Raw genomic sequence first — 26,198 nt, forward strand, 5'->3', positions numbered from 1 at the left:
AAATTAGTCATTATTGATTTACATTAATAAATTTGCATGATTGAAATTGGACCAAAAATTTATTTGAACCTGTTCTAAAGATAAAGTCTCCAAAAAATTAAAACCGCGCGGTCTTATGCTTTCAGTATTTACACATAGGTGGCTAAATTATAACAGTGAGACACTGTTATAATTCGACTATGGGAGAGTTTTATCAAAGATTTCTTGAATAACAAAGTCTCCAAAGTGTGCCTTGACTGTTATAAAACCTGTAGCACTGGGTTATTCATAAAATATGCTATACTAACGATTTCTGTTCTTATTTTTCTTGTAATTTGAATACAACGCCATCAAGTAAATGAGAAGAAAATGCCTAAAACTGCTTGCAAACTCTATGAATAACTCTCAAGACTTAAACGTTAGAAATCTCAAGAGTGCGAGGGAAATAGAAGAAATCAAATATTGCCACAACGTTGCTCTCAATCGTTGGTGAGAGGCAATAATGATACATTGCCGTACACAATAAGAAGAATTCCTCAGAGTGTACCAATCACCAAGCAAAAAAGTCCCACAAATCACCAATATTATTTGGTTCTTGTTCCAAAAAATTGCTGTAACAAATTTTATAATTGAGTTTTGGAAGTTTTGAAGGTTTTGGATGATCCAATCCATGTGAGTTAAAGTGATGTGATAATTGTTAGTGTCGAATTTTAGGAGGAAATTGATGATGATGTGGAGAGAGGGATTAATTGATGGGGTTCAGTGGACAAATTAAGTGAATGACGAGGCCTCTGAAGTTCACATGGTTTCTCATTTGGTATTCTGGACTTGTAGGCGTCGAATATTCTCATTCCACTCACTAAATAATACTCAAAGTCGTGGCAAAAGTGTCTCTTTTTTCCCTATCGCTCAATCACTGAAAGTGACTGTTGCACCTTTCAATATGTTTTTCAATCTCTTAGCATTTTTACGCGTTAATCGCAGAGGAAATGTCTTTGAGGTAGAAAAAGCTAGGTGATTAATCGGAAATGAACACATTCACTTTTCTAACGAATATCACGTATTTTTGTTCCAATTGGAGCGAACGAGGGAGAATCCCAAGAAAAAAAGTCGAATTTTGCCCGATAAGTCACAGAGATAAAAGTGTTTTAAAATCAAAGTGATATCTTGAATGTCGTGGTGCTCAGCGAATTTGAGACAGACCTAAAGATTCCAGCACTGTTGAGACTCCTCAGTTGCTTCAAGACCGCGAGACAAGTCGCTACGTTTCCCACTTAGAATGCGCGCGCTTAATCCATGACTCATTCTCAACTCTTATTACTCATTCCTTCTTTCTGAGATTCTCCTATTGTTGTTCTTTTGTGTTTCTTCTTCTTCTTTTTTTGTTGTTTATGCTAAAGTGTAAATCTCTCCTTTGCATGTGAAATAAGTGTTAAAGAAGATACAGCCAGAGAATTAGAAAATATCATCAACAAATCATCTCTGATGAAATATTGCAGTGAAAAGTGCATTTAAATACAAAAACCCATTATCGCAATTTAGGTGAACTTTTTTTTTCTCAAACAAAATTGGAACGAAGAAGAGTGCCAGGAAGTCAACAATACCGCATTAAGTGATTGACCCCACAGTTAGGACATTTTGGGTGTCACATTGCACCCTCTCTGCATGTGATCAACAAGTTGGCAGAGAAAACAGGTCAGTATCGAGAATGTGACCAAACCGCGAGAGTCGGTCAGCACTTGATGGAATATGGGTCAAAAGACTACTTCATGCTGTGCCGAGATATTCGTGAATTCTGAGCATCTCTCAACCAGAGGCTTCAAAAATTGCATGAAATTTTCATTCAAAATCACAGCACAAGTGCTTACAAATCTTAGGATATGGTCAAGTTGAGAAATTCACTCCTACCTCGATCTTTTTTTTTGCACCTACGCTATTGAGATTAATTGACCGTTGCATCGTAAATGGATTGAGTGCTATTTAAAAGATAAGCTCTTGGTCTTGATTGACTTTTAATTAAACAAGACATTTCCACAGTTATGGACGTGAGCAAAAATCTACAATATATTATTGGTATATTGGCAATGGGCAGTTTATGCCATTTTAGTGCTTTGAGTCGTGATCATAGAAATATCATACTGTACTAAAAAGATATGGAGCATTAAATTATCCTCCACGTTACGTTAAAGATAAAACAAATCAATTAAAAATAGATATCTGTGAAATACAATTAGTAAATTAGCAAATTACTAAATGCGGTTAAGTTATCTTTACGTCACCAGCGACGATCATACAAATTTTAATTGTACTAAAAAGTTTAAATCAGTCAAAAAAAATTTGAAGTCAAATAAATTAAATTTGCCTTAAAAACAAAAAAAATACTACCAAACGAATAGTGATTCAGACGCCACTTTTGATGATCTTACAAATTTTATATGTACTAAAAACATTGCAGGGTATAAAATTTTATTTCCTATTGCTCTTATGAGGAATAAAATAGTTAATTAGATAAGAGACTGATTTGGCATAAAAACAAAAATCGTTATAGTAAACAGATCGTGGAAAGAGATAAACGCTACTAGCCTGGTAATAAACACACAAACTTAACATGTACTAAAAATCGTAGGGCATTATATTATCTTTTCAATGGCGTTAATGTTGAATAAAATATTTTAATATATGTTTGACCAAAAGAAATTTAAATAAAGCTTTAGAAAAACGAAAATCGGGCTACTAACGATGATCGTAAAAAAAATGTAAATGTACTAAAATGTTGAACGGTACTAAATAGTCTTACTTATTATACTAATAGGCAATAAAATAATTTAACAAGTTCAAAATAGAAATCTACAGTAAACATTTATGATATTTCAAATTGCATTATGTACTAAAAATGTAGGGCACTAAATTATATTCTTTATTGGATTAGAATAAGGTTCGTTGGGTAGATATAAAGGACTCAAATAAAACCTAGGTGTCTGCAACCCGCAAATCACACTTTTCTTCCTATACAATCGATCTATCATTATGTACTAAAAAAAATTTAGGATACTAAATTATATTCCCTATTTCGCCAATAAATAATTAAATTATTTAACAGACGTTATAGATAAAAAAAAATAATCTAGGTTAAGGCCTCTACACATTCAAAGAAATTTTCGTTGCAGTGCTTTGTAGGCAGATATGTCAAAAACCTGTCAAAAAAGGATTTTTGACAAAATTTGCTCCCAATGTGTAGAGCCTTTAGAAATTTAAAAACCAATAGTGTACAGATTAAAATTTTAGCGCCACTATCCTAGTAAAATTCGTTCAAACTTAAATGTGCTAAAAAGTTGTAGGGTATTCAGTTCCACGTATTTATTGCGCTAATGAGGAATAAAAATAAATTAGTTTAATTGAAGTTTGAGGTAAAATAATTTAAAAATAGCTGAAAGAAAACATAATTTTGAGAGCAAATATTGTGAATTAAGCTCTACCTACTAGCGATTATTGTACGAAAATGATTGTACTAAAATGTTGAATGGTACTAAAATATTAGATAGTACTAATTGTACTATCTAGAACTAAAAAATCCACAGAAGTTTCAGATAAAATAAAATAAGTACACGTGTCCCTTTGTATGATCATAAAAACTTAATAGGGGGAAGTGGGGCACTTTTGAAAGTGAGGCACCTTTGAAATTGGGATTTTTCTCTTATATTTAAGTGGAACTGAACCATATCATAATATAATTTTGCTTCTCAATATGTTTGTGCAGCTGAATTATATCACGATTAGGTTCAATTTTTTTTAAAAATAGGTGAAATATCCAATTACAAAAATGCCCCACTTTCCCATATGTACTAAAAAGTTTTAGGTTACTAAATTATATTCACAATCGGGCAATGAGAAAAAAATACCTAAGACATAAAAATCAAATTTAGATGTCAAAATAGATATCAGTAATATAAGAAATCTTGTTTTAATCGCAAATAGCAGACTTTGTACTAACACTCTAAATGTACTAAAACGTTGTAGGGGATTAAATTGCTCCCACGTTGCGCTGGACCTTACAAATTACAAACCAAAATCGGAAATGAATAGGATTTGACCTGAGCGTCACTAGCAGTGATCTTACATACTCCTTTTTGTACTAAAATGCTCCATTTATATAGTACATATTTATTAGTTTTCGTCAAATAGTATCGTAATTTGCCTTTGACAAATTCAAACTAAGATACATAAAAATAAATAATAACAAATAAAATGTGTATCAATTCAAGGGTAGAATTTACCAACTTTATGTTTAAAATCCAACCCTTATTCTACATATTTAATCCCTTTCGCAAAATAAATTTCTTTTTGGCATATCTTTCACGTAAATTTTGCAGAAATTTCAAATGAAAGCCATCAGCATAAGAAGATCGAACATGGAACAAGTTCTTCTGGTGCATAAAAAAGACACCAAAGTAAAGTGCTGAAGAAGGTGCGCCGAAGAAATGCGTCTCTAACGGAGTGTTCTTGAAAGTATGGCGAGTTTTTTTTTCTCTCCTTGGCTCAGAAATTCCTCATATGTACCAAGATGAGCCAGAGAACGTTACTCAAGTGCACGTACAAATTTGAAATATTCACACATGGAGCATAAATGAAATAATCAAGTGGAACTTTCCATTTCATTGTCGCCATTTGAAGCCCACTTGACTCCTCAATACAGCAAAATTGTATTACCTGTGCTAAAGAAATGTCAATATCACAGGGGATTGTGGCGTGGGAGGAGTTGTTTATCAACTTTTGAAGCTCTCAAAAACACACACAATCGCACATTAAAATCACATTGTGTAAGAAGTCTTGTTCGCAGAGGGAAATATTACCAATAAATTAATGTAAGAAATCTATAATGTAACCCACGAAGAATTCCTAAAGTTCCGCAACACTGAAGGTCTTCATCTCAGCCTATGTTAGCTTTTTTTTTCTCTCCAGAGACACAATATGCTAGACAAACATTTTCGAGGTGTCTTAAGATGAAGGGGGAGCACCGCTCCATGAAACCGGAAATACACAATCGCATCTGATTTAGATAGCGCATAATTAATGGTGGAAACAAAGAAAAGCATTGTATCTTCGCGACGAACAATCAAAATTCACATTTTTAGTTGGACACCTGAGAGAAAGGTTCTTCAAGATCGCATTTCGAAGAGATCAAATTAGCAATTTGTTCAGCAATAAATTAGCTTAGTTGCTTAGTTGTTATGGTTGAGGATTAGATAAAATGCTACATGGTGTACAAATGTCTTACCGTGATTGTTAGACTTAAAGGATTTCTTCTAATTTAATTGCTAGACATTATTTTGTTTGTCACAATAAGAGGTAATACTGTTGTATAACCGGCTTGTGAACATCCAAAATTAATATTAATATTATGTATCATACGGCAAATTCATTTTCTACAAAAAAAAAACAAGATCTCGTCGTGTGACTCATGCAGTGCATTAAAGTGGTCGTACGGGAGTAAGGGGCAGTTTCGAAAAGGCACAGCTCTTATTAAGCCATAAGCATAATCTTTTAATCACAAAACTAAGTAGGGCAGAATGACCTAATTCCGAACCTGCTCCAAATGGGAATTTTTCCTAACACAGAAAAAATACAGAATAGGGGAAAGCCTTCAGGAGTCGCACATACTGTAGCTTTGAACACTTCATATTTTTCCTGTATTCTTTTAATAAAAACGAGCTTGTGGCAATATATTTTAGCATCTAGTCTTAAGTCACTCATTTCCTGTAAAAAAAATTAAGTCAAATTCATTAAAGGAACATGAGAAAAATATGAAGTGTTCCTCTGTTTCCTTAATAAAACAGTATTAAATTTTTATTCATGTCATAGTCTAATTATTGCATTTCTTGTTTTATAAATACAGTAGAACCCCGCTATAAGCCATCGCTCTATAGTCCACAATTTATCGACCGTTAATTTCAAAACACTGATTTTAAGTTAGGTTATGTTTTTTAGTACGCGACATGAAATGTTGTCATAATTATTTTAATATTTTTGGCAAACTTTATTGAGTAGTTGTGATAATTGTGACCCATAATGAAGAGAGCGAGGGCAAGTACCACAATCGCAAAGAAAGTGGAAGCCGTCGAGAAATTTATATACTAAAAGTCGTTGATAATTTTAAAAAATGACATGGACTATAGTGCGACCCAAGTGTCAAATCTGGAACCAAATATGGACTATAGCGAGACTCTACTGTAAATAGAAAATTTATTCATATTCATGAATTTTAATTTAAAAAAAAAAGATTCCCATTTGAAACAGCAGGGAAATTCTGTAACTATATGGCAATGTCATATGACAAATTTTCATGACAAATTCGCGATAAGAACAACATCAAAGTTCAGTAACCACGAAATGATCTTTTCTAAGAGCTACATGAAGCTCTTAGTAAATTATATTAATTAATTATTTTTCAATTATTTTTTTCCAAATTTACTACAAAAACATTTTTAAATTTGTCATATGACATTGTCATACTGTAACAGAATTCCCCTACAGGTTTATGAATTAGCCTACTCTAACCCAAGTGAAAGGAAAATCGTGATTATACTGATTTCAGATAGACTTCAATATTTATTTTTCACTTTAAAATCAGGAAGCCATCAGGAGCCCATTTGTTTCTAGCGTGCCGAAAAAAATTTTAAGTTTATTAGCTGTTTTCTGTTTTTGTAGAATAAATTAGCAAATAATACAAATACAAAATAAAAGCCAATTTAATAACGAAAAGCCAACCGGAAACCCCAGATTAGCAACCTACGTAGTTTTGGAGATATCTCGTGGAATGTGTACGAAAACAGGAAAAAAAATACACAAAAACTGGTTGCATTTTTCAGAGCTAATGTCGGTAAAATCGTTAAATTCATTCCCAAACTTCTTCCCAACAATCTTATGCTTATTTTTCCTTTGTCACGTTTTATGTTATCTGCTTAAAAATAATTCTATATAGGATTTTTTTGAACATTTAGCTTTCCTTCGGAATATTCTATGCTATAATTCAGTGACAATTCCAGTAAAAGGAAAAAGAAGTAATTTAAAATCAGTCAAAACTAAAAAAAAGCGCAATAACTTCGAAACGAATAGTGCTTCTCAACCTTTTCAATTTACTGAAATTCAAATTAAACTTTTAAATGGAAACCAAATATAGGGTAAATTAAGCTAATTTAAAACCTGCTCCAAATGGAATTTTTTCGCTCCTCTAAATGGAAACGTCATTGTTTTCACGATAAATACTTTTCTTCCTTTGGAATATCCAAAACAGTGAAAAAATCTTAAATGTCCCAAATTGTAAATGGTTCCAAATTACCTCATTTTACCCTAGGTGATTCTTAAAAGTTTCACCCACTAATAAAATAGAAAAGATGGTGCAATCATAGTACACTGCAGGACCGTATTTTTTATTAAATTTCATATTTAGTAAAGCTGTAGATTTTTTATATAAAACATAACGGCCCTACCTTACCCTACATGATATCATGAAGTATCTTAAGTGAACATTCCAATTGCGTGATAAGTTCTCAAGTGCCAGATTTATTTTAAAATTTTCCAAAAAGGTGTTATGATTACCATAAAATAACAATAGTCGAAGAATAATCATAATATTAGCATAATATCCAAAACTAAGCAGCTGTTATGCAAATTTCAAATGATCTGGAACATGTGGTCGTATGAAAAATGACAACACTAAACATTTTACCTGCCTGAAAAATGACAGAATCAGATCAAAAAATGTTCTGAACATATGTCATGCTGCAAACAAGTGTAGGATATTAACTTTAAATTTATTACTGAGTTGACATAAATCTGCCACAGTTAATAAAATAAAATTGAAGTGTTTACATAACACATTATAATCGTGATAATATTCTAAAAAAGTCGTTCAAATGCAGAAAATAATGAGTATGTTGTATCAATTGCACGTTTGAAAGTAATAAAAATATTGCGCATTAGGAGAGAGCGGGGAAGTTTGAGACACTGACTTTTTTTTCTTATTAATTTTTCGAAAAGAATATAAACGAACTTTGAAGCATGCAAAGTTCGTCATACCAACGCTAGTGGCGCGTCTGTCGCATTAGGAACTGTAAGGGAATTCTGTAACAGTATAACAATGTCATATGACAAATTTTAAAATTTTTCATATGAAAAATTCGGAAAAATTCATTGAAAATCAGATTCATATCATTTACTAATAGCTTCATATAGCTCTTTGCAATGACTTATTCGGTACTCACTGGCCTTTAATGTCGTCCTGTTCCTGAATTTATCACGAAAATTTGTCATGTGACATTGTCATATCGTTACAGAATTCCAGTACTGGAAATATGTTTAGAATTAAAAGCATATATCCAGTAATGAAACTTCGTGAAGAAAAATTAATCAACACTCTCAATTGAGTGATTTGCCATTTATTTCTTCAACATTTTCCTGAATTAATCAACACATTTCAGAGATGTATTGAAATCTCATAATGACTCTCGTCTTTCTTTTCCATTTTCTCTCTTCTTCAGGATTTTCCAATTAGGAATTTTATGCCAGTGACAATGGAAGGAAGTCAATATAGTAACCGCAAGAGCGGTATTCCGAAGCCTACAAAGTTCAAAAGCACTCTCTGCACAACACCAACGGAAAACGGAAATGTCAGTTTCCTCTACGGAAGCATCAACCACCTGCCAGGTGCCTTCAATAAGAGCAATTCATCATCACCAAGTCCAACTGAGGAGATGAGTCGCTCCCGATGGAATTTGTCCAGCAAAAATACCGACTGTTAGTACAGTAAAAGATCCATCAATTTACCATCATCCACTATAATCAATTTCAATTTAGATTTGCAGAGAATCGTTGAGTTGGAACGACAAAATCAGAAGATTTGTGAGGAAAATATCAAGTTCAAGGCACAAATTGCCAGTCTCGGAAGTCAATTGGGTGAGACAAAGGGCCTTCTTGAGAAAGAATTGATGACAAGAAAAACCAGTGAAGCTGTTCAAAATGAACAAAAACAAATCATTAAGACGTGAGATATTTTCTTGCATCGCACCACTCAATAAATAAAGCATTTAACACTATTTACTTTCCACTCAGATTGAAAGCAAATGTCGCAAAAAGAGACACCGAATTTCAACAATTAATTGAGAAAAACGGAAAAATCCGCAAAAAACTAGCAGAACTCCTGCCTGAGGAAAATCTCTTCGAAGACACCGATCATCCCTCCATCAGTGAAATCTCAGAAAGTTCACCAGAACCCTCAATTGCCGACTGCATGGAGAAGATGGTAGATGAAATTGGCAAACTTAAAGCCTACATTGGAAAATTGGAACTCCAATTGTACGAGACTGATGAGAAAATTTCAGATTTAATGGAAAATGTAAGTAAAATTGGTCAGTTACCATCTTCATTTATTTCCAATGTAAAAAATATGCAAAATAATTCCTCTAAATTCGTGACAGAAATTGGAACTTGAGAAGGAAAATGCGACTCTAAAAGTGGAAAATGCAAACATGACAACACTAGCGAAGCTCGTTACAGAAAACATGCAAGAAAGCATCGACACAAGCAAAAAGTGAGTAAATGCTTATATATAAAACTTCCCAAGGGGTTTCTTATATACAAATAGAATGTACAAAAAAGAGCTTTAGGGAACCTACACACTCAAACTAAATATTTCAATATTTAGAAAAATTTTAAGATTGAAAAATTACGATATAGAGGAGAGATAGGCTAGATGATCCGTTTAATGTTATACTATGCAAAATCGTTCGATTTTACTCCTAAATTATAGTTATCATTTTTTTAATACTTTGGCACTTTGAAAAAAAATCTTGCCAAACGGGCAAATGGATCTTGTTCAAATTTTGTCAAAAGGATAGCCTTTTCTCGCATTTTATATAGAAAAACTTCCTTTTGACAAACTTTTGACAAGATTCAATTGGTTTCCGATTTGACCAAACTTTTCCGTATTTTTTATGAAAGAACATCCTTTTGAGAAACTTTTCTTGTTAATTTGACAAAAAATCTATCAAAGTACCCTAATTAAGCTTATATGAGTCGCTCAGTGCAAACAGGCTATTTTAATAAGGAAATGCAAATACGATTACTCAAACTTTAATTTGATAAAGTTTTACATTTCAATTTTCTACTCGTAGATTCAAAATGCGTTACTTTTTTTAAATGTCGTCAGTTAAATCAGCATTTATCATAACTTCATTTTTGCGATTTTGGGATATATACATATTTAGAATCAGCGTAATTTTGTTTATTAAACGCACTTGAGAAAAAGAAACTTTTATAAGCCCAATAAAAATTATTTTAAACAAAATTTATCGTAAGTGCCCTTAATTAAGAAAAATTTATCAAAATTTGTCGTAACTTCCATTTTTGGGGAAGTTACGACAAATTTCCATACAAAATTTTCAGTAATCAGCATTTGTCGTAACTTCTTTTGCTTGTTTGCGTGGCTTGTAATTTGTAGCGAAAATTTAATATTTCTCATTAAAACGTTGACAAACTCTTCCAAATATCCAAAGACAGTGCGAATAATGCAACATTAGATCATTTTAATTCAATAATTTGTGAGAAAAAAAGTGAGAAAAAATCCTTGCCCATTTGTCATTAATTCAAAACAAAACAAGCGACGTGGCGCACAATATTTATTCAATAAAAGTTACGAAATAAAAGCTTTTAATGACAGGGATAACAGTATTATTGACTAACTTAGTCAAATAAAGGCCCTTATTATCACTAGAATAATTCAAATTGATATAATGCATTTTAGAAAATTGTCGTAACTTCTAAGATCTTCATACATTGGAAGTTACGGCTTTATAAACTATGGAAATTACGATAAAATATTATTGTGTTTCATCGAACATATATCTCAATATCTCAGCTTTTAAATCATTTTAAAAAGATTTTCTCGAGTTAACTTACAGTTTATTAGTGCCACTTTTAATATTTTCACTCAAAAGTATCGCATTCGGGGTTCATTTTTAAGAAAAATAATGCTGAACTGAAAATTTCGTCTCCTGAAAAGTTGTCAAAAGGAAGTTACGACAAATGCTGATTTAACTGACGATGTATCAAACTCGTATTTAAAGAGCTGTATTTGTTTTGTTTCATATTCTATATCCAAAAGAAATTGTATTGAACTTCTTAAAATTTTAGACCACGCCCATTTTAGAAATTATGACTAACTTTAATTGGAATTTTTGATTTTTTTTAATAAATCATAAGATTTTGGAATATAGCGATTGCACACATTATAGCATCATATAAATATTGTATATAGGCCAAAAGGTTCCACCCGCTATAAAATAATCCACGCCCTAATGAAATTTATTTCTAAAACAAAAAGAGATGGTAAAGCGTCTCTTTACCTACGTGAATTAGGTGTGAATTTTACTTATTCACATCCATTGTGATAATACGATTTGGTCAACATTCTCCGATCGATCTGATATTTAAAAGATATATTCTGTATATTCTTGGATCAACACTGAGTCTGAAAATGAGCAGCCGAATTTTCGAATTCCCGAAATCCGCTTTTAAGGGGTCGATCAATTTATGTTCATATTATACTACAGCTTAAAAATTGATTTACGGAAAAATTTCCATTGTATCAGAAGAAAGTCTATCGGTAATGTTTATTTTTATGGGGTTCACCGAATAGCGGAAGTTGATATATATTACATAGTTTGACCTCCAGACCGGTAACAAGTCATGAAAAGGAGGAATACTGCTTTCTTCTTGAATTCGAACAGTAAATACGATAAAATTCAAATTTTATTATTATTTTATATTCACAGAATAAAAAACTAGAGCTTCAGATAGGAATAATGCAAAAAAAATGGGCGGAGTTTCATAAAGAGCGTAACAACATCATTTTTTTTTTATTTGCTCATGATCTTAGTAAATGAATTATTTTATTTTCCCTGTGATTACTGATACTTAGGTAATTATAAGAGGTAAATATTGCAAAATCACTAATTCCGTCATTCAAATTTGTACAATTGCTGATATAAAAGCCACGTTGAATCGGTAAATAATTAAGCCACGCCCCCCTGACACTACCAAGAATAGATATAGCCGTATTTTTGCAGCGGCTGTCCGCGATTTCTTTCTTTAATTTGAAAGCTGTTGGATTTTGTCCTTAAACTTCCTTTTATTATAATTTGAAACAACTTAATAATAATAATAATAATAAAAGTATAGAAAATATAACTTGTAGGATGAATCGCTATTTTGAATCCCTAAAGAATGATTGGGTACACAATGTGCCTTATTCCTAGGGTTAGTTCGCTGAGTAGGAGGTGAAGGGTGTGCATGTGCATCTTTACCGCCTGATAGTAAACATATGCCTTCCGATAGTATAACGCTCTTGGAGATTCTCATTGAACCCTGAACTGTGAAGACGTTAACGCATAACGCACCCTTAACAAGAGTAACCTTGTTGAGCCGGCACCACCAGTTATGCTACTATGCTCGCTTTCCAAGTCCTCAATTATTTTAATCTCACAAACTCTATAACATTTGAGCATTTTAATGCCAGCCCTAAAAAAGGGCGTGGCTTAAATATTGCAGGGCAAGGCAATTATAGCTTCTTTTACATTAAAATTTATAAACGGTGCTTATCTTTACACACAGAAAAAATCGAAAATTCTTAAACAGAAACACCTAGGAATTTAATTTTAAATCCCATCCAATGAATGCCAATGTCCTAATCCTGAATCCTTGATCATTTAGTTTTAATCGTAATTTGCAAATCTCAAGACATTCTTCATTTTTCAGCTAATGATGACCTTAAACTCCCAATCTCTTAGCGTCAAAGTGATAGGGATTCTAACCCATTTCTTTGGCAAAGAGTTTCTGAATTTAAAGTCTGGACGTATCACGTCCAATTTAAGTTCCAGGAGTGTTATATATTCTTAAATTTAGAGTCAAAATTTTTCTGTGTGTAGGAGTACCATAGCATCCTCATATTGAACATTAAAATGTTAATATTCCAACTTTAATTGGCCATACGTCTTAAGAAATCATGACGTTTTTTGTTTGGGTGAAGCTTATTCACGAAGTCATATACTTTCATTACTTTCATATGAATTTATTCTAAATCCTCAAATACTTTCTTCTTCACAAATCCGATCAATCAAATTTGTTTTGCAACAATTACAAGATATGGATTTCTGATTCTTTTTTCGTGTTGATAGTTTACAAAAATTTAGCAATTTATGATTCATTTCCAACATTGGATATTATGAAGTGCATTAGTCAGAGTGTGAAATTCATGGCGAAAGAGCATTAAATTAATTTAGCATAGAAATTGAAAGAAAATCTTATAGATTTATATGGTGATTTTTTTTCCACGCAGAATGGAGTATACAATCCGCCAAATGAGAGCTGAGAAAGACAAATTGCTCAAGACAACACAAAGAGATATGCCTGATATGGTTTACCCTCCGCCCAGAAAATCCCACCCACAGAATAATATTTCTCAAATCCGCCCAGAGCCTGAACGACCACTTCCTGTGCCACCGAAGAGGATTACAGAAATGGTGAGTCCTTAGATGATAAGGTGCTTAAATACGCATTTGATATAATCCATTTTGGTCCATATTTTCCTCCGTGCAAATCCCCGTCTGGCCTTTAGATCGCATAGAGAATTAGAACGTTAGAACTAACCCGTTTGAATAAAGTTGGTAATTACTAATTTTCTCACTTTAGCATGAAAGCAAGGTAGCTGGGGAAGGTGATGGAGAAGATGTTAAAGAATGTGATAGAGCACAGGAGGTGCCCGAAGATGTTATTGAAAAAATTCGTATGCTTGAGATTAAACTCGAGATTGGCGAGAGGGAGCTCAGTCTGGCATTGAGTCGGGCTGAGCAAGCTGAGACGGCTCTGGAGGAGCTGAAGAAGAAGGAATCCTATTCCGCACCACCCCCACCCCCACCCCCACTCCCACCTCCTCCACTAACCATGACTAATACACCAAGAGTGAATACTGTGGTGAAAATAAAGTCCCGCCGTGACGGCGATATTGAAAGAAATGACTCAGAAAGGGTGGCCAAGGCACCAGCATCCAATCCGGGAGCATCAACAGGTATGTACTATATGCATGGGGTATATGGGATAAGTACATAGAAATAAATCGATCGGAATACAAACACTAGTACACCCAAAGTTGAAGTCACGAGGCGAATAGGGTGACAAAGAGAAAGGCACGGAAAAAGAATATTGTACAGTAAAATGTGGAGAAAGTCATTGCAAAAGAGACTTTGCCAAAAGGAGAGAGGAAAATATGCCAATTGTTGGGGTTAACAAATAAAATTTTACTCACTTTCTTGAAATTGCTGGAGAAAATCAATTTTCCACCACCCTTAATATCGCTTGACTCTCACAATAATATTGCGTAGAAATTGCGCTGCAACAAGTAACAAAACTCATGACTTACAATTGACTCTAAATACAGTGAATTGAGTAACATTGAGTCCACTTGATTTTATTGAGATAAGACTGAAATTGCTCCAGGAATTGAACAAAATCACAAATATTTATTTAGAAAATAGTTGACAAGAGCATTTTCAACTATTCGTAAGATATCCATCCATGGTAATCGTAATACTCCTTATTTAGATCAACGAATAATTAATAAGTTGCTGAGAACTTCCGCATGAGGGCACTGTTTTCGGTCACGAGTGGCGCTGTTAACCGTTCTGATCCCTGGCAAGTGGTCTTCAAAGTTGAAGTCACTTCCTCACATTCACATACAGATTCGTATGGAAATTTTTCTGCATTCGTGACCGTTACACGATATATGTCACAATTGAGGTGTGCCTTGTACACAGGACTCTGTGCCTCGTAAAGAGGGATAAATATTCTATATTTCCATCTAAAAAGTTTTTCGGAACTCGAAGTATAAACTAAGTTTGGAAGCAATTTATAAGTTGGCTTCAAACAGCTTTATATTAAAAAAAAAAAAAAACCTTTTGCCAAGGGGTAGGTTCTGATTAATACTTTAGCCAGCCTTTTGTCGTAAGGAACAGCTAAACTGATTGAAGCCAAATGAACATTTTTCTAATCTCTCATTTTATTGCTCCAATTTTACGGAGGGATAGTCGAAACGTTTTCCATAAGCTGAAACAAAACGATAAGAAATAACGAAGTAAGGTGGGAAACTCCGTCCGGACGCGGCAACACAAACTGTGGAGTTTTCAACCCAAAGATCAAAAAACTCACTCTTCTCCAGAGCTTTCGACACGCTCCATGTCTTCCTCAGTGTCTTACGAACTTGGCGGGAGGGTTTCAGGGTGCTCACACAAAGTACCCGGAGACACAGCACCAGACACTCTTCAATCATCAGGAGACAACCCTGACAACCCAAAAGAAAGACGGAACTTCCCTCCGAAAATTTTCACTGAAGTTTGAACGGCAATTTCCCCCAAGATAGTTTCCCCATTAACTCTTTCGTCTCTTTTGGGACTCTGAGTACCCAAAGCAGCATATGAATATTCAATGAAAAACAGTGTTTTTTAATTATTCAGAACTGAGAAAAATTCAATTCTTTTGCAGGATTACAAGCTATAAGGATGTCCAAATGTAAGATATTTTTTGTAGGACCTCAATTAATTCCTGAGCTTAGATATTTTCAACAAAAAATGGTGAAATTGGCTTGCAGCATATGCTGCGGTCCGGAAAGAGTTGAAGCACTCAAGGATCATTATTACGTTATATAGAATCATCATCATTACGTTTTCATGTATATCGACTATGCCTGCTATTTTTTTTGAATCTTAGGATATTTTTTAGAAGTCGTCTAGATGGACATTCCGTACATGAAAATGATCTTCAGATACACCTAGATACACTTACCACTTAAGCCGAGAGGCGGCTTTACGTAATTGTAATCAAAATAATAATTTGACTAAATTCCCATCAGTTTCTCACCTTAAACCGGGAGACTGATTAGTCAGAAACATGAAAATGTAAGGTAAAGTACCCTATGTCGACCACTTAAGAATAGATTTTGTGAAAAACTTATGAAAAAAAACAAAAGTATAAAGTAAATAATTTAACTTAGACTTTTTGTACACTTCACGAATAATGCTCAACACACAATAACTTTTGTTTGTAAATATGTTTTCAAAATTTCCTATGAGAGAAAACGAGATAACTAGATCTCTGTTTCATTCACTCTTATTGAAATGTCAAAAACATGTTTACAAAACAAAAGTTATTGTGCGTTGGCCATAACACTTAAAATTAAGAATTAATTAAAATAAAATAAGAAAACACATTTTGAGGAATTGTTGCAAAATAGAACAAATTTCAGTGAAAAAAGCTTCACTTACTATGATTCGTCGACCGGTCGAATTGTGGAACATCATATTTGAAATACAACTTCAATTTTAAGACTGAAAATTAATATTTAACTTAATCATAGAACTAAAATTGATGCACAGTAACATAAAGTCCTTGACTTGCGATTAGCCTATAAAAATTTTAATTTTCTGGTAATCTTCAAGGGCAATAATTGAAATAAATCCTTTAGAAAAAATTCAAGGATATCAAGATGCATGCCACAATTTACTGGAAAATAGCGATTTTTTATTTATTTCACGCTTCGAATTTTTATTATTTTTTCAGTCCTTAAAAATAAATATTTCCACCGGTCGACTTAAGGAACACAGGGTGGTCGAGTCGAGAGACGGTCGACTCGAGGATAGTTTACCTTAATTTGATCATTATTTCGATTAAATTTACGTTAAGCCGTCTCTCGGCTTAAGTCGTAAGTGCGTCTAGGGCATAAGTTTCTCAATGTTAAAGTTAATAATGTCCAGAAAGCGTAGGAAAGTGCGTTTCCTTCGGGCGAGTTAATTTTACTTTCTTAAATACATTAATTTTTTGAATTTGTCAAAAATCGTAAAGAAAAGATCAACCAAGAAGTAAAAGAAAAACCATGTAATTCAAATTGCAAAATTCGTTACGATTTAAAAATAAAAATTTCCTCCAACAGCCACTGAGGAAGACACGATAAGTGTCGAAAATTCTGGTGGAATTGTGTGTTTGATTCATACACTTAGAGAAATCCGAAAGAGTTAAAATAACATTCCAGAAATGTTTATTTTACCCTGCAGTATTGATCCGAAATCGGTGTAAATATTATGCTTTTTAGGTTATTAGGGGTTAAAGTTACCCTTTTTCATGTTAATTTTACCCTTAGAAAGGTGTAAAATTAAGATTAAAAAATGTTGATATATTTTTACACCTAAAAAGTGTTAAAATTATGAGGAAAACAAGTTAATCGCACCCTCTTTTTTTCTCAGTGATAGGATATGATCAACAGATTCCGACGCCAGATTGTCGTAAAAAGAAACCTAACTCAGTTCCACCACCGTCAGATAACCCTTCATATAGCAATTTCAAGGTCAAAGGTTACAAAAGGCTCTAGAGAGCGCATTTATCAACCGAATAGGGCATGTTTGGGCTCGTTGGAAAGGTCTTGGAATTTCCGACAAAACTGAACCGGTTCCAATCGGTTTTGAATCGTTCGACTATGTACGGCCTGGGTATGAATTCTGAGCTGCGTGAGTTTTTCACATGATAAATTCACGGTTTTTAGATCGCTTTCCGTAAAAGTTTGGTGAAGCTTTCACAAAATATGTTACGTGAAACACTTGCAGCATCTAAGAATTCATATGAAAGTTTTTACGAAAGCTTAACAAAATGCTTACTAAAGGTGATCTCAGAGCCGTGAATTTCTCACGTGAAAATCTCACCATTTCAGAATTCATACCCTGGTGGAGTGCAATATCTGGTGAAAATGGAGTAAGACCTTTTTTCGCTTCTTTCAATTTTTATTCGCTACAACGTTTCAGGAATAGGATGTTCCTTTCATCAGGTCTACAAAGCGTTTTGAACAATTTAGTTACATTTTTAAAAGAATTTTTAACATTTTCAAAGGAAACTTACATAGAATAATTAAGGAAGTAAAGTGTAACGATATATACCTTACGTGTTTCTTCCTTAATTATTCTATATGTAATTTTCCTTTGAAAATGTTAAAAATTCTTTTAAAAATGTAACCAAATTGTTCAAAACGCTTTGTAGACCTGATGAAGGGGATATCGTATTCCCGAAACGTTGTAGCGAATAAAAATTGAAAGAAGCGAAAAAAAGGTCTTATTCCGTTTTCACCAGGTTTTGAATCGGTATTGAACTGGTTTACAAATCGGTTGAGAACCGATAAACGGTATATGATGCGAAAGTACTTTTGAGAGGTAGCATCTAAGTCACGAGTTCGAGCACTTTGCAAAGCCTGGGACGCTTTACCACCTTTTTTCTCTGTTTTGTAAATGGATTTGACCACGGATAACTCTGCTATGAGTAGTAAGTAGAAATTTTTTATGTCCCATAGCTGTGCAAATTATGCGAATAAAAGTATATTGAGTAGGGGTATTCTGTGACAGTATGACAATGCCATACGGCACATTTAGGATTTGCCCCCTGGACTAATACGATTTGATGCTCAGACGTAAAATGCGGGATTTGCGATACTTCCAGTGCCAGTCTCAATAATATCCAGGATAAAAAATTATATATTACATCCAGAATCCGTCTACTAGGTCTACTAACAAACCTAAGACGACGGCGCCTCTGGTGTTGATTTTACAAACTTTACTAGTTCTAGAGTATTGTCGGTCAATTAAAGGCCTTTAACTTTCTCTGAGTGAGGAATAAAATCAGTTCGGTAGAATTAGAGATATAGTAACCTAAGCATCAAAAGCTGACTAAATTGTTTTGCCTAGATTACGGGAGCTTAAACTCTACCTATTCACTTCAGAAAACAAAGTGGTCGCAATCTAAACTCAGTCACTGTAATCTCCCAAAAGAAAGCCCCCCAACCCAAGGGTAGTGTATTTTGTGAGAAAAATTTTGTCTCAAGGAAAAACATGTATATCACACAATAAAATTCACGAGGCGAAACACACAACATAATATCGGGTCTAATTCACTCACCACCGTCACTTGAATAAAAGCCACATAAATTTACCCGCCACGAAACATTTCCATCATCCCTAATTGACATGAAATTCAAATACACAGCATCAACCGTCCCCATTGGGGTCTTACCGCCCATCCCACCCACACTTGTCGCGCTTTCGCGACTCTTTTTTTCCACTGAGCCTCATTCCTCTCCTTTGCACAATTTTCCTTTTTCTATTCCTCACACTTACTCTCTCTCTTTCCCTGTCTCTCTCTTGCTTTTTGCCACTGGGAAAATTCTTGTTGGTGAAATATGAATTGATAGGGAAGATTGATAATTTTTTTTCACGTGAAAAAAAAATCACTGCATGCACTGTAAAATCATTTCAATGAACAAGGTGTTGTAATATGTTCGTCTCCACATCTTTAGCACCTTTCCTCTGTCAGCACTTTAAGGTGACACAGGACTGAGAAAAAAGGATTGAGAAATCTAAAATAAATTGAATCACTCTCAAACACAAGGAAAACACTGATTTTTCCTCCAAGGCAAAAGGTTCGGGGGGGAAAAAGTCCCGCGCAAGGGAAAAGCACCTAATTTCGCTGAAGATGTGAACTCGTGAAATTTTTTATCGCTACTAAAATCAATCAATCGTAAAAATATCCAAACATGTCAACAAGTCATCGGTTGTGTGATTTCGCAGAAGGGAGGTGGTCCAGAAGGGGGAAAGCGTTGCTGTGCTTCCGGCTATGAAATATGCGCAAAAGTGAGGTGACACCGAATACAAAATATAAAATGGCAATTTTCCGGTGAGACGCGCCACACGATTTTCCCACAAGGCTGCAGTCGGTGGCTGCTTGTGGACGAGGCAGGAGCACAACTGAGGACTCTAACTAGAGCCACTCGAGCTTCAGCCTCTCGAGACTGATGCTAAAGCCCCAAACTCCCCAGCACTACACCCCCCAACATTCTCGTTTCGCACATCTCACTGAGTAACATCAATAAATATTCTCTAGATCTAGACTCTAGGAGACACTGCATCTCAGCAGCGAATGTGCCGGGATATTATCGCACGAAAAGGACCGCTCCTACATCTCATTATACTAATATCCTAGATAATGTGTTGCGTTTCTTGCATTTTAACCCAATAATCCGAGAATTGGCGGGGAGACAGTATTTATTTGTTTAATCTAATTCCTAATGTCCAATTTTACTAAAAAGAAACGTTCGTTTATTCGAATTATTTATTTTCTAATCATTAGGGGAGACTGGGGCAAAAAGTCACAAAACGGATATTTTATTTTTTTACAAGCTACTCGAGCGCTTCAAAAATTTCTAACTAGCGCAGTTTTATAGGAAATTTACCACTCTACAACTTTGTGAAAGTAATTTTCCTCTATTTTGTAAGAAAATACGTTTATCGAGCCAATTTCTAAAAGGTAATTTTGTGACTGGAACATTTAATTTTGTTTTTTTTAAGAAATATATGACTTATGGCAGATTCATTAAAAGAATTTGAAAAAAAATGAAGTTTTCAAAGCGAAAGTACAGGGAGTTCCGGCTTGAGTGAAAACAAACTGAAAGAATTAGATATGAATTGCCTACTATTGGGAGCTTATTTGTAAAAATCGTTTTCAAAATTCCCCTCGTATGCAAATATTTTTCACGGTAAATTTGAAATGTACTTTTTTATAAACAATTGGCGTTGAAAATACAGTAGAGTTCCTCAAATTTGAACACCTAAGGGCAGAATCACATTGACAGTAAAATGCTCACCGTATTTCGTTAATTTACGCATTTTAATTGCAATTCTTACGCAAATTTTCCATTACCGTATTACCTTATCTCATAGTCGGTGGCACTAGGTGAAAATAAATACAATAAAATTGAAGAAATAAAACAAAAATTCGCTAAACTTTGAGCAAAAAAATTGTACGAGAAAATAATCATTTAGTTTTGTTGCTCGCCGTTTATCACATTTTCGTTTTATTTCTTCAATTTTCTTATATTATTTTCACCTAGTGCCACCGAGTATGAGATAAGGTAATACGGTAATAGAAAATTTACGTAAGAATTGCAATAAAATTGCGTAAATTAACGAAATACAGCGAGGCTACGGCGAGCATTTTACTGTTAATGTGATTCTGCCCTAAATTGTGAACGACGACTACGGTTGAATTCAAAATGTAAAATTTGAGGTTATACGGAGAAAGTTTTGCATGGAGTCTGAATTAGAACCATTTTTCTCTTATGGTTCCTCAGTATTAGCGTATTATATGTTAACTTCCGCATCAAATTCAATTTATTTTACAATAAATTACATTGATATATTCTCTAAAGTTATTTTTCTTAATTTAGGGCAAGTGCATTTCACATAAATTCTATTACGGTTTTGAGAATATTGTTCAAATTTAAGGAACGCTACTGTAGACTGAAAAATTGGCACCGAAAATTACTTGCATACATCACGGCGTTTTCGTAAGTTATTCCAAAGGTATCTCTTGTAGGGGAAAGTACTCTCCCTTCGAACGTTCATGCCTTCGAATAATGTGAATTTTCTTTTATTTTGCCTAGAAACTTATACACAATTTTCACATAATCGTCAATAATTGATGATAAGCTAACTAATATTTAATAAAAATGTGTAAATCTCTTAGGAAAAATTAAAGAAAATTCACATTATTCGAAGGCATCAACGTTCGAAGGGAGAGTACTTTCCCCTAGGTGTGTTACTAGAGTTAATTCGCGGACTTTTCTCGGGCCTGAAAAATTCTTTCAAAGCGGGACTCCCTGTACGTGCGACGCGTGAAAGCCTTCCCCTAAGTCGATATCTTAAGACGTATAAAAAAGCAATAATCAAGACACATTGATCTAAATAAACTGATTCATTATCGGTTGTGACCGATACAATCGAATTAGAAATCTCAAGACCTTTCAAAACAATTCAAAATTTGACCAAATAGGGTGAAAGGAAAACCTATTGACACTTTAAGAATTCATCATGCGATACTTATTGACACTTTCAGTACCGATTTAGAATATGAAATTTGAACATCTATTTTTATAAGAAAAGGTAGATTACAGAAAAGACATCATATTATTTGCGTTTTACCAGATACATTAAATAAATTTAATAAAGTCCATCATTTTGACAAAAATTTCAATAGAGGTTCACTGTTGAAGAGGTGTTCCCTCGAACTTAGGGTGAGGAAGTCATGCCTTCCAGAGGTAGTTTAACCATAACTTAAAAAAATCAACATTTCGAATTTTCTGGTTATAAACTATTGCTGTATCAGAATAATTAGTATCGAAATATTGAACCAAAACATGCAGAATCAACTAATTTTATCTTGTTTTCTTTTTTAATATTAATTTTTTTTATTTAATACTTAAATCGATTTACGATACCCGATTAAATAGGTTCAGTGCTAAACATTTTTAGAACTTGTTAGGAGGCACAAACGATTCTGAAAATACGTTTTAAAATTTTTTGAACTATTGAATAACCCGCTTAAACTTAGTATTTTACATCCTAATTCCTAATACTATTATAATCCACTTACCAATTAGAGGAATGATTTTCCATGCTAGAAAAAAAAATATAATGAAAGTTGAACCTATATGGTTTTCGAGACGACCAAATCCTCGTTTGTAAAACTATCGAATAACCAACTAGTTTGTCGCACTACAAACCTTTAACTCCGCCAAGTATTGAGTTAGAAATTTTCATCCAGATTTACAAACCTTTTAATAAAAACATATTTTTTGAGTACGAACAGTCTGATTGGTGTGTGGAATCAAAGAGATGTTTACCAAGTCGAAATAATAATACATATTCCAATACCTCCAATAGTTTGTAATAAATTAACCGGATAACAATTATTCGAATTGTGGTACTAATACTAGTACGGACTATACGATGTTTTATTCAGAGATTGGATTTCAAATTAAGAGACTTTCCTTGTAAAAAATGCACATTTGATCCTATAGCAGCCAAAATCCCGAAAGCCAAAATCTCGAAAGACTAATACGGACTTCAGACCTAATGCTTAGCCAAATGGTTTAGCTTCTCTAACTGGCTGTTGGTCGAAGTTTTTGGGAAAATTTTAATTTAGGATTATTGAAAGGAAATAATCAATGAAACATTAAAAAAAACCGGTAAAATTTATTGCTAATTAATAATTCAGGCGCACAGAGCAAGAAAACTCTAAGTCGTATGCATTTCCTATTAAAATAGCGTTTTTTGCTCTGAGCTCCTCAATTTTGAAATGGAAACTAGAAACGGAAATTCGGAAACTGGGCTAAACCTTTAGTCTGACTGAAGACCACTAGCCCGAATTTTGGTTTTACGAAATATTGGCTTTAGGTATTTTGGCCTTTTCGCTTTTTGAGCATTCGGAATTTTGGCTTTTGACTTTTTCAGGATTTGTTTTTTGGATTTTGGCCTTTCAAGATTTTTGCTTTTGGAATTTAAAACTCTTCAAAATTTTGGCCTTTTCGAGATTTTGCACTTAGGCATTTTAGGTTTCAGAATTTTGATCTTTTTACGATTTTAGCTATTGGGATTTCCACGATCGGGATTTTGGCATTTTCGGGATTTTAGTTTTCGGAATTTAGAGCTCTACGAAATTTTAGCATTTACGGGATTTTGGCCACTTCGAGATATTCTCCTTTTCGAGATTTTGGCACTTCTGGATTTTAATTTGGCAATAGGAATTAAAGACGTCGAGATTTTGGTCTTTCGGTATTTTGGCTTTGAGGATTATGGCATTCGCGATTTTGGACTTTTAGGGATTTCAGCTTTCAGAATTTTGGACAGTTTGGGATTTTGTACTTTTCAGGATTTTGGCTTTCGGAATTTCGGCTTTCATAATTCAGGACTCTTCAAAATTTTGGCCTTTTCGAGATTTTAACTTTTAGAATTTTGGTCTTTTTGTGATTTTGGCTATTAGGATTTTTACGATCGGGATTTTGGCGTATTCGGGATTTTGGTTTTCGGAATCTAGGGCTATTCAAAATAGTAGCCTTGCGAAATTGTGATCTTTTCGAGATTTTGGCACTTCGGGATTTTAATTTGGCTTTCGAAAATAAGCTCTCTTCGAGATTTTGGCCTTTTTGGGATTTTGGCTTTCAGGATTTTGGACATTTCGGAATTTTGCACTTTTGGGGATTTATTGCTTTCGGAATTTTGGCTTTCGTAATTTAGGACTCTTCAAAGTTTTGGCCTTTTCGAGAGTTTAGCTTTCAGAAGTTTTGTCTTTTTGTGATTTTGGCTATTGGGATTCTCACGATCGGAATTTGGGGCTTTTTGGCATTCTGGTTTTCGGAATTTAAGGTTCTTCGAAATTTAAGCATTTCGAGATTATGGTACTTTGGGATTTTAATTTGGCTTTCGAAATTTAAGACTCTTCGAGACTTTGGTCTTTTCGGGATTTTAGCGTTCGATTTTGAATCTTTATCGATTTCAGCTTTCCGACTTTTGGACATTTCGGGATTTTACATCTTTCGAGATTTTGGCATTCGGGTATTTGGTATTTTTCGCGATTTTGCCCATTTCAAGACTTTGACTTTTTCGAAATTTCGGCGTTTTCGAGATTTTGGCACTTCGGAATTTTGGCTAATTAGGGATTCTGGCAATTTCAGGATTTTGGTCTTTTCGGGATTTTTACTTTTAATACTTCGACTTTCAGAATTTTGGCTCTGAAGATTTTGGCATTTGGGATGTGAGCTGCTCGGATTTTGGCATCCGGGATTTTGGTTTTAGGAATTTTGACCAAGACCCCAATTGATCACATAGAGAAAGCTTTAGAAGCTTCGGATGACTTAAATTTAGTACCATTCCAATTTTTTCTATGTTCCTTATCCTTAATGAATCTTATCCTTGGAAATGGTTCACCCAAGGCAAATCTTCTAGAACCTAGATACTTTTCCATTAATCCAAATTCGACCCAAACCCTCTGCAATGTACTGTAAGCTAGACAAAGAATCCAGCCGGGAGATATTGCGTAAGTGAGAAGTGCTGTTGCCTTTAATTCAATTACATCCTCTAACCATTTATTCATTTTCACTTTTCCCCGCCGATGATTAGTGTCTCCTACATTGAACAATTTTTCCAAGCACTATGGGCAACTTTTCAACACTTTCCATCTCTAATTTAATTTTCCAAATGACTTTTTCCCCACCACAGAAATTATCCCCGAAGCATTGTCAAGTGGATAAAAGGCTGAAAAACTAAATGGAATGGGAAATGACTTGAGGAATTTTCTCACTTCTTTTATGTTCTTTTTTTTTTTGTTCTAATTGCAGGTATGGATGCTCTAATCACAGAATTGCAAAATGGCACAGTGACGCTGAGGAAGCGACGAAGACCTGAGGACTTCAAGAATCCATCCCTTAAGGAACTCTTTGAGACTCTGGAGCAGAGTCAAAAGCAGAATCGTAGCTCTAAAACATTACTGATAGGATACAATTTTGTCACGCGGACAACAAGTGAAAAATTCTAAAAAACAAATCTATTATCAGATTAATTATTTAATTCATTTTATTGCCGTTTTTTTTTTTGAATCGATATAATGTCTCATGGTTAATTTTAGTTTTTATTTTGATAACTCTCTCTTACATTAAAAAAACACATCATCTTTGGCTTTCAATCCATATTTGTAATTTATGCTAAGTTTTTTTTTTTAAAGAAATATATAAGGAATATTTTCTTAATGAGCCTTTTTAATTAAGGAAATTTGATTTTTGCTTGTTCAAAAAAGTAATTTTCTGCTGAAAAATTATTTTTTTTTAAATACTTTTTCCGAAAAATAAAACTCTTTTTTAAAAAATAAAATGCCACTTTTTTTATTTAAAATGTTTCAAGTATTTTTGCCCACGATTTTTTGTACTTTCTTTCTTCATCTTTTTGCTTGATTCCCGTAAGAAATTTATGCGAGTAAAAATGTAAGTTATTACTATCATAAAAAAAAATTATGGAGAAGTAACTTTGGTTGCATTATGCATTATATTTTATTTCAAATGAAAAGGAAACCTATTTAAGACACTCTATGGTAAAGGAAACTTTTAAGATTGTCACGATATTTGCACGAATTTATATTTTTTTGTGGCACATTTGATAGGATTGTTCTTTCTATTTATAAAACACTTTTAAATTATTGCAAACATTCGTTAACCTACCTACAAAAAAAAATCTTAAAATAGAAGCAAGAACCTTTAC

General features: G+C 33.7%; 1 protein-coding gene across 1 annotated transcript; it reads left to right on the forward strand.

Moving 5' to 3' along the window:
* The first annotated feature begins 1,155 nt into the window (after nucleotides 1–1,155).
* Nucleotides 1,156–25,814, forward strand: LOC129798624 (shootin-1). The gene is made up of 8 exons (XM_055841862.1): nucleotides 1,156–1,674; nucleotides 8,517–8,772; nucleotides 8,833–9,019; nucleotides 9,088–9,370; nucleotides 9,453–9,565; nucleotides 13,370–13,553; nucleotides 13,723–14,098; nucleotides 25,286–25,814. Exons 2-8 carry the CDS (start codon nucleotides 8,538–8,540, stop codon nucleotides 25,480–25,482), a joined length of 1,575 nt encoding a protein of 524 aa, XP_055697837.1. The 5' UTR covers nucleotides 1,156–1,674; nucleotides 8,517–8,537; the 3' UTR covers nucleotides 25,483–25,814.
* Nucleotides 25,815–26,198: the final 384 nt, after the last annotated feature.

This window comes from Phlebotomus papatasi, chromosome 1 (genome assembly GCF_024763615.1).
Source record: "Phlebotomus papatasi isolate M1 chromosome 1, Ppap_2.1, whole genome shotgun sequence".
Lineage (NCBI taxonomy): Eukaryota > Metazoa > Arthropoda > Insecta > Diptera > Psychodidae > Phlebotomus > Phlebotomus papatasi.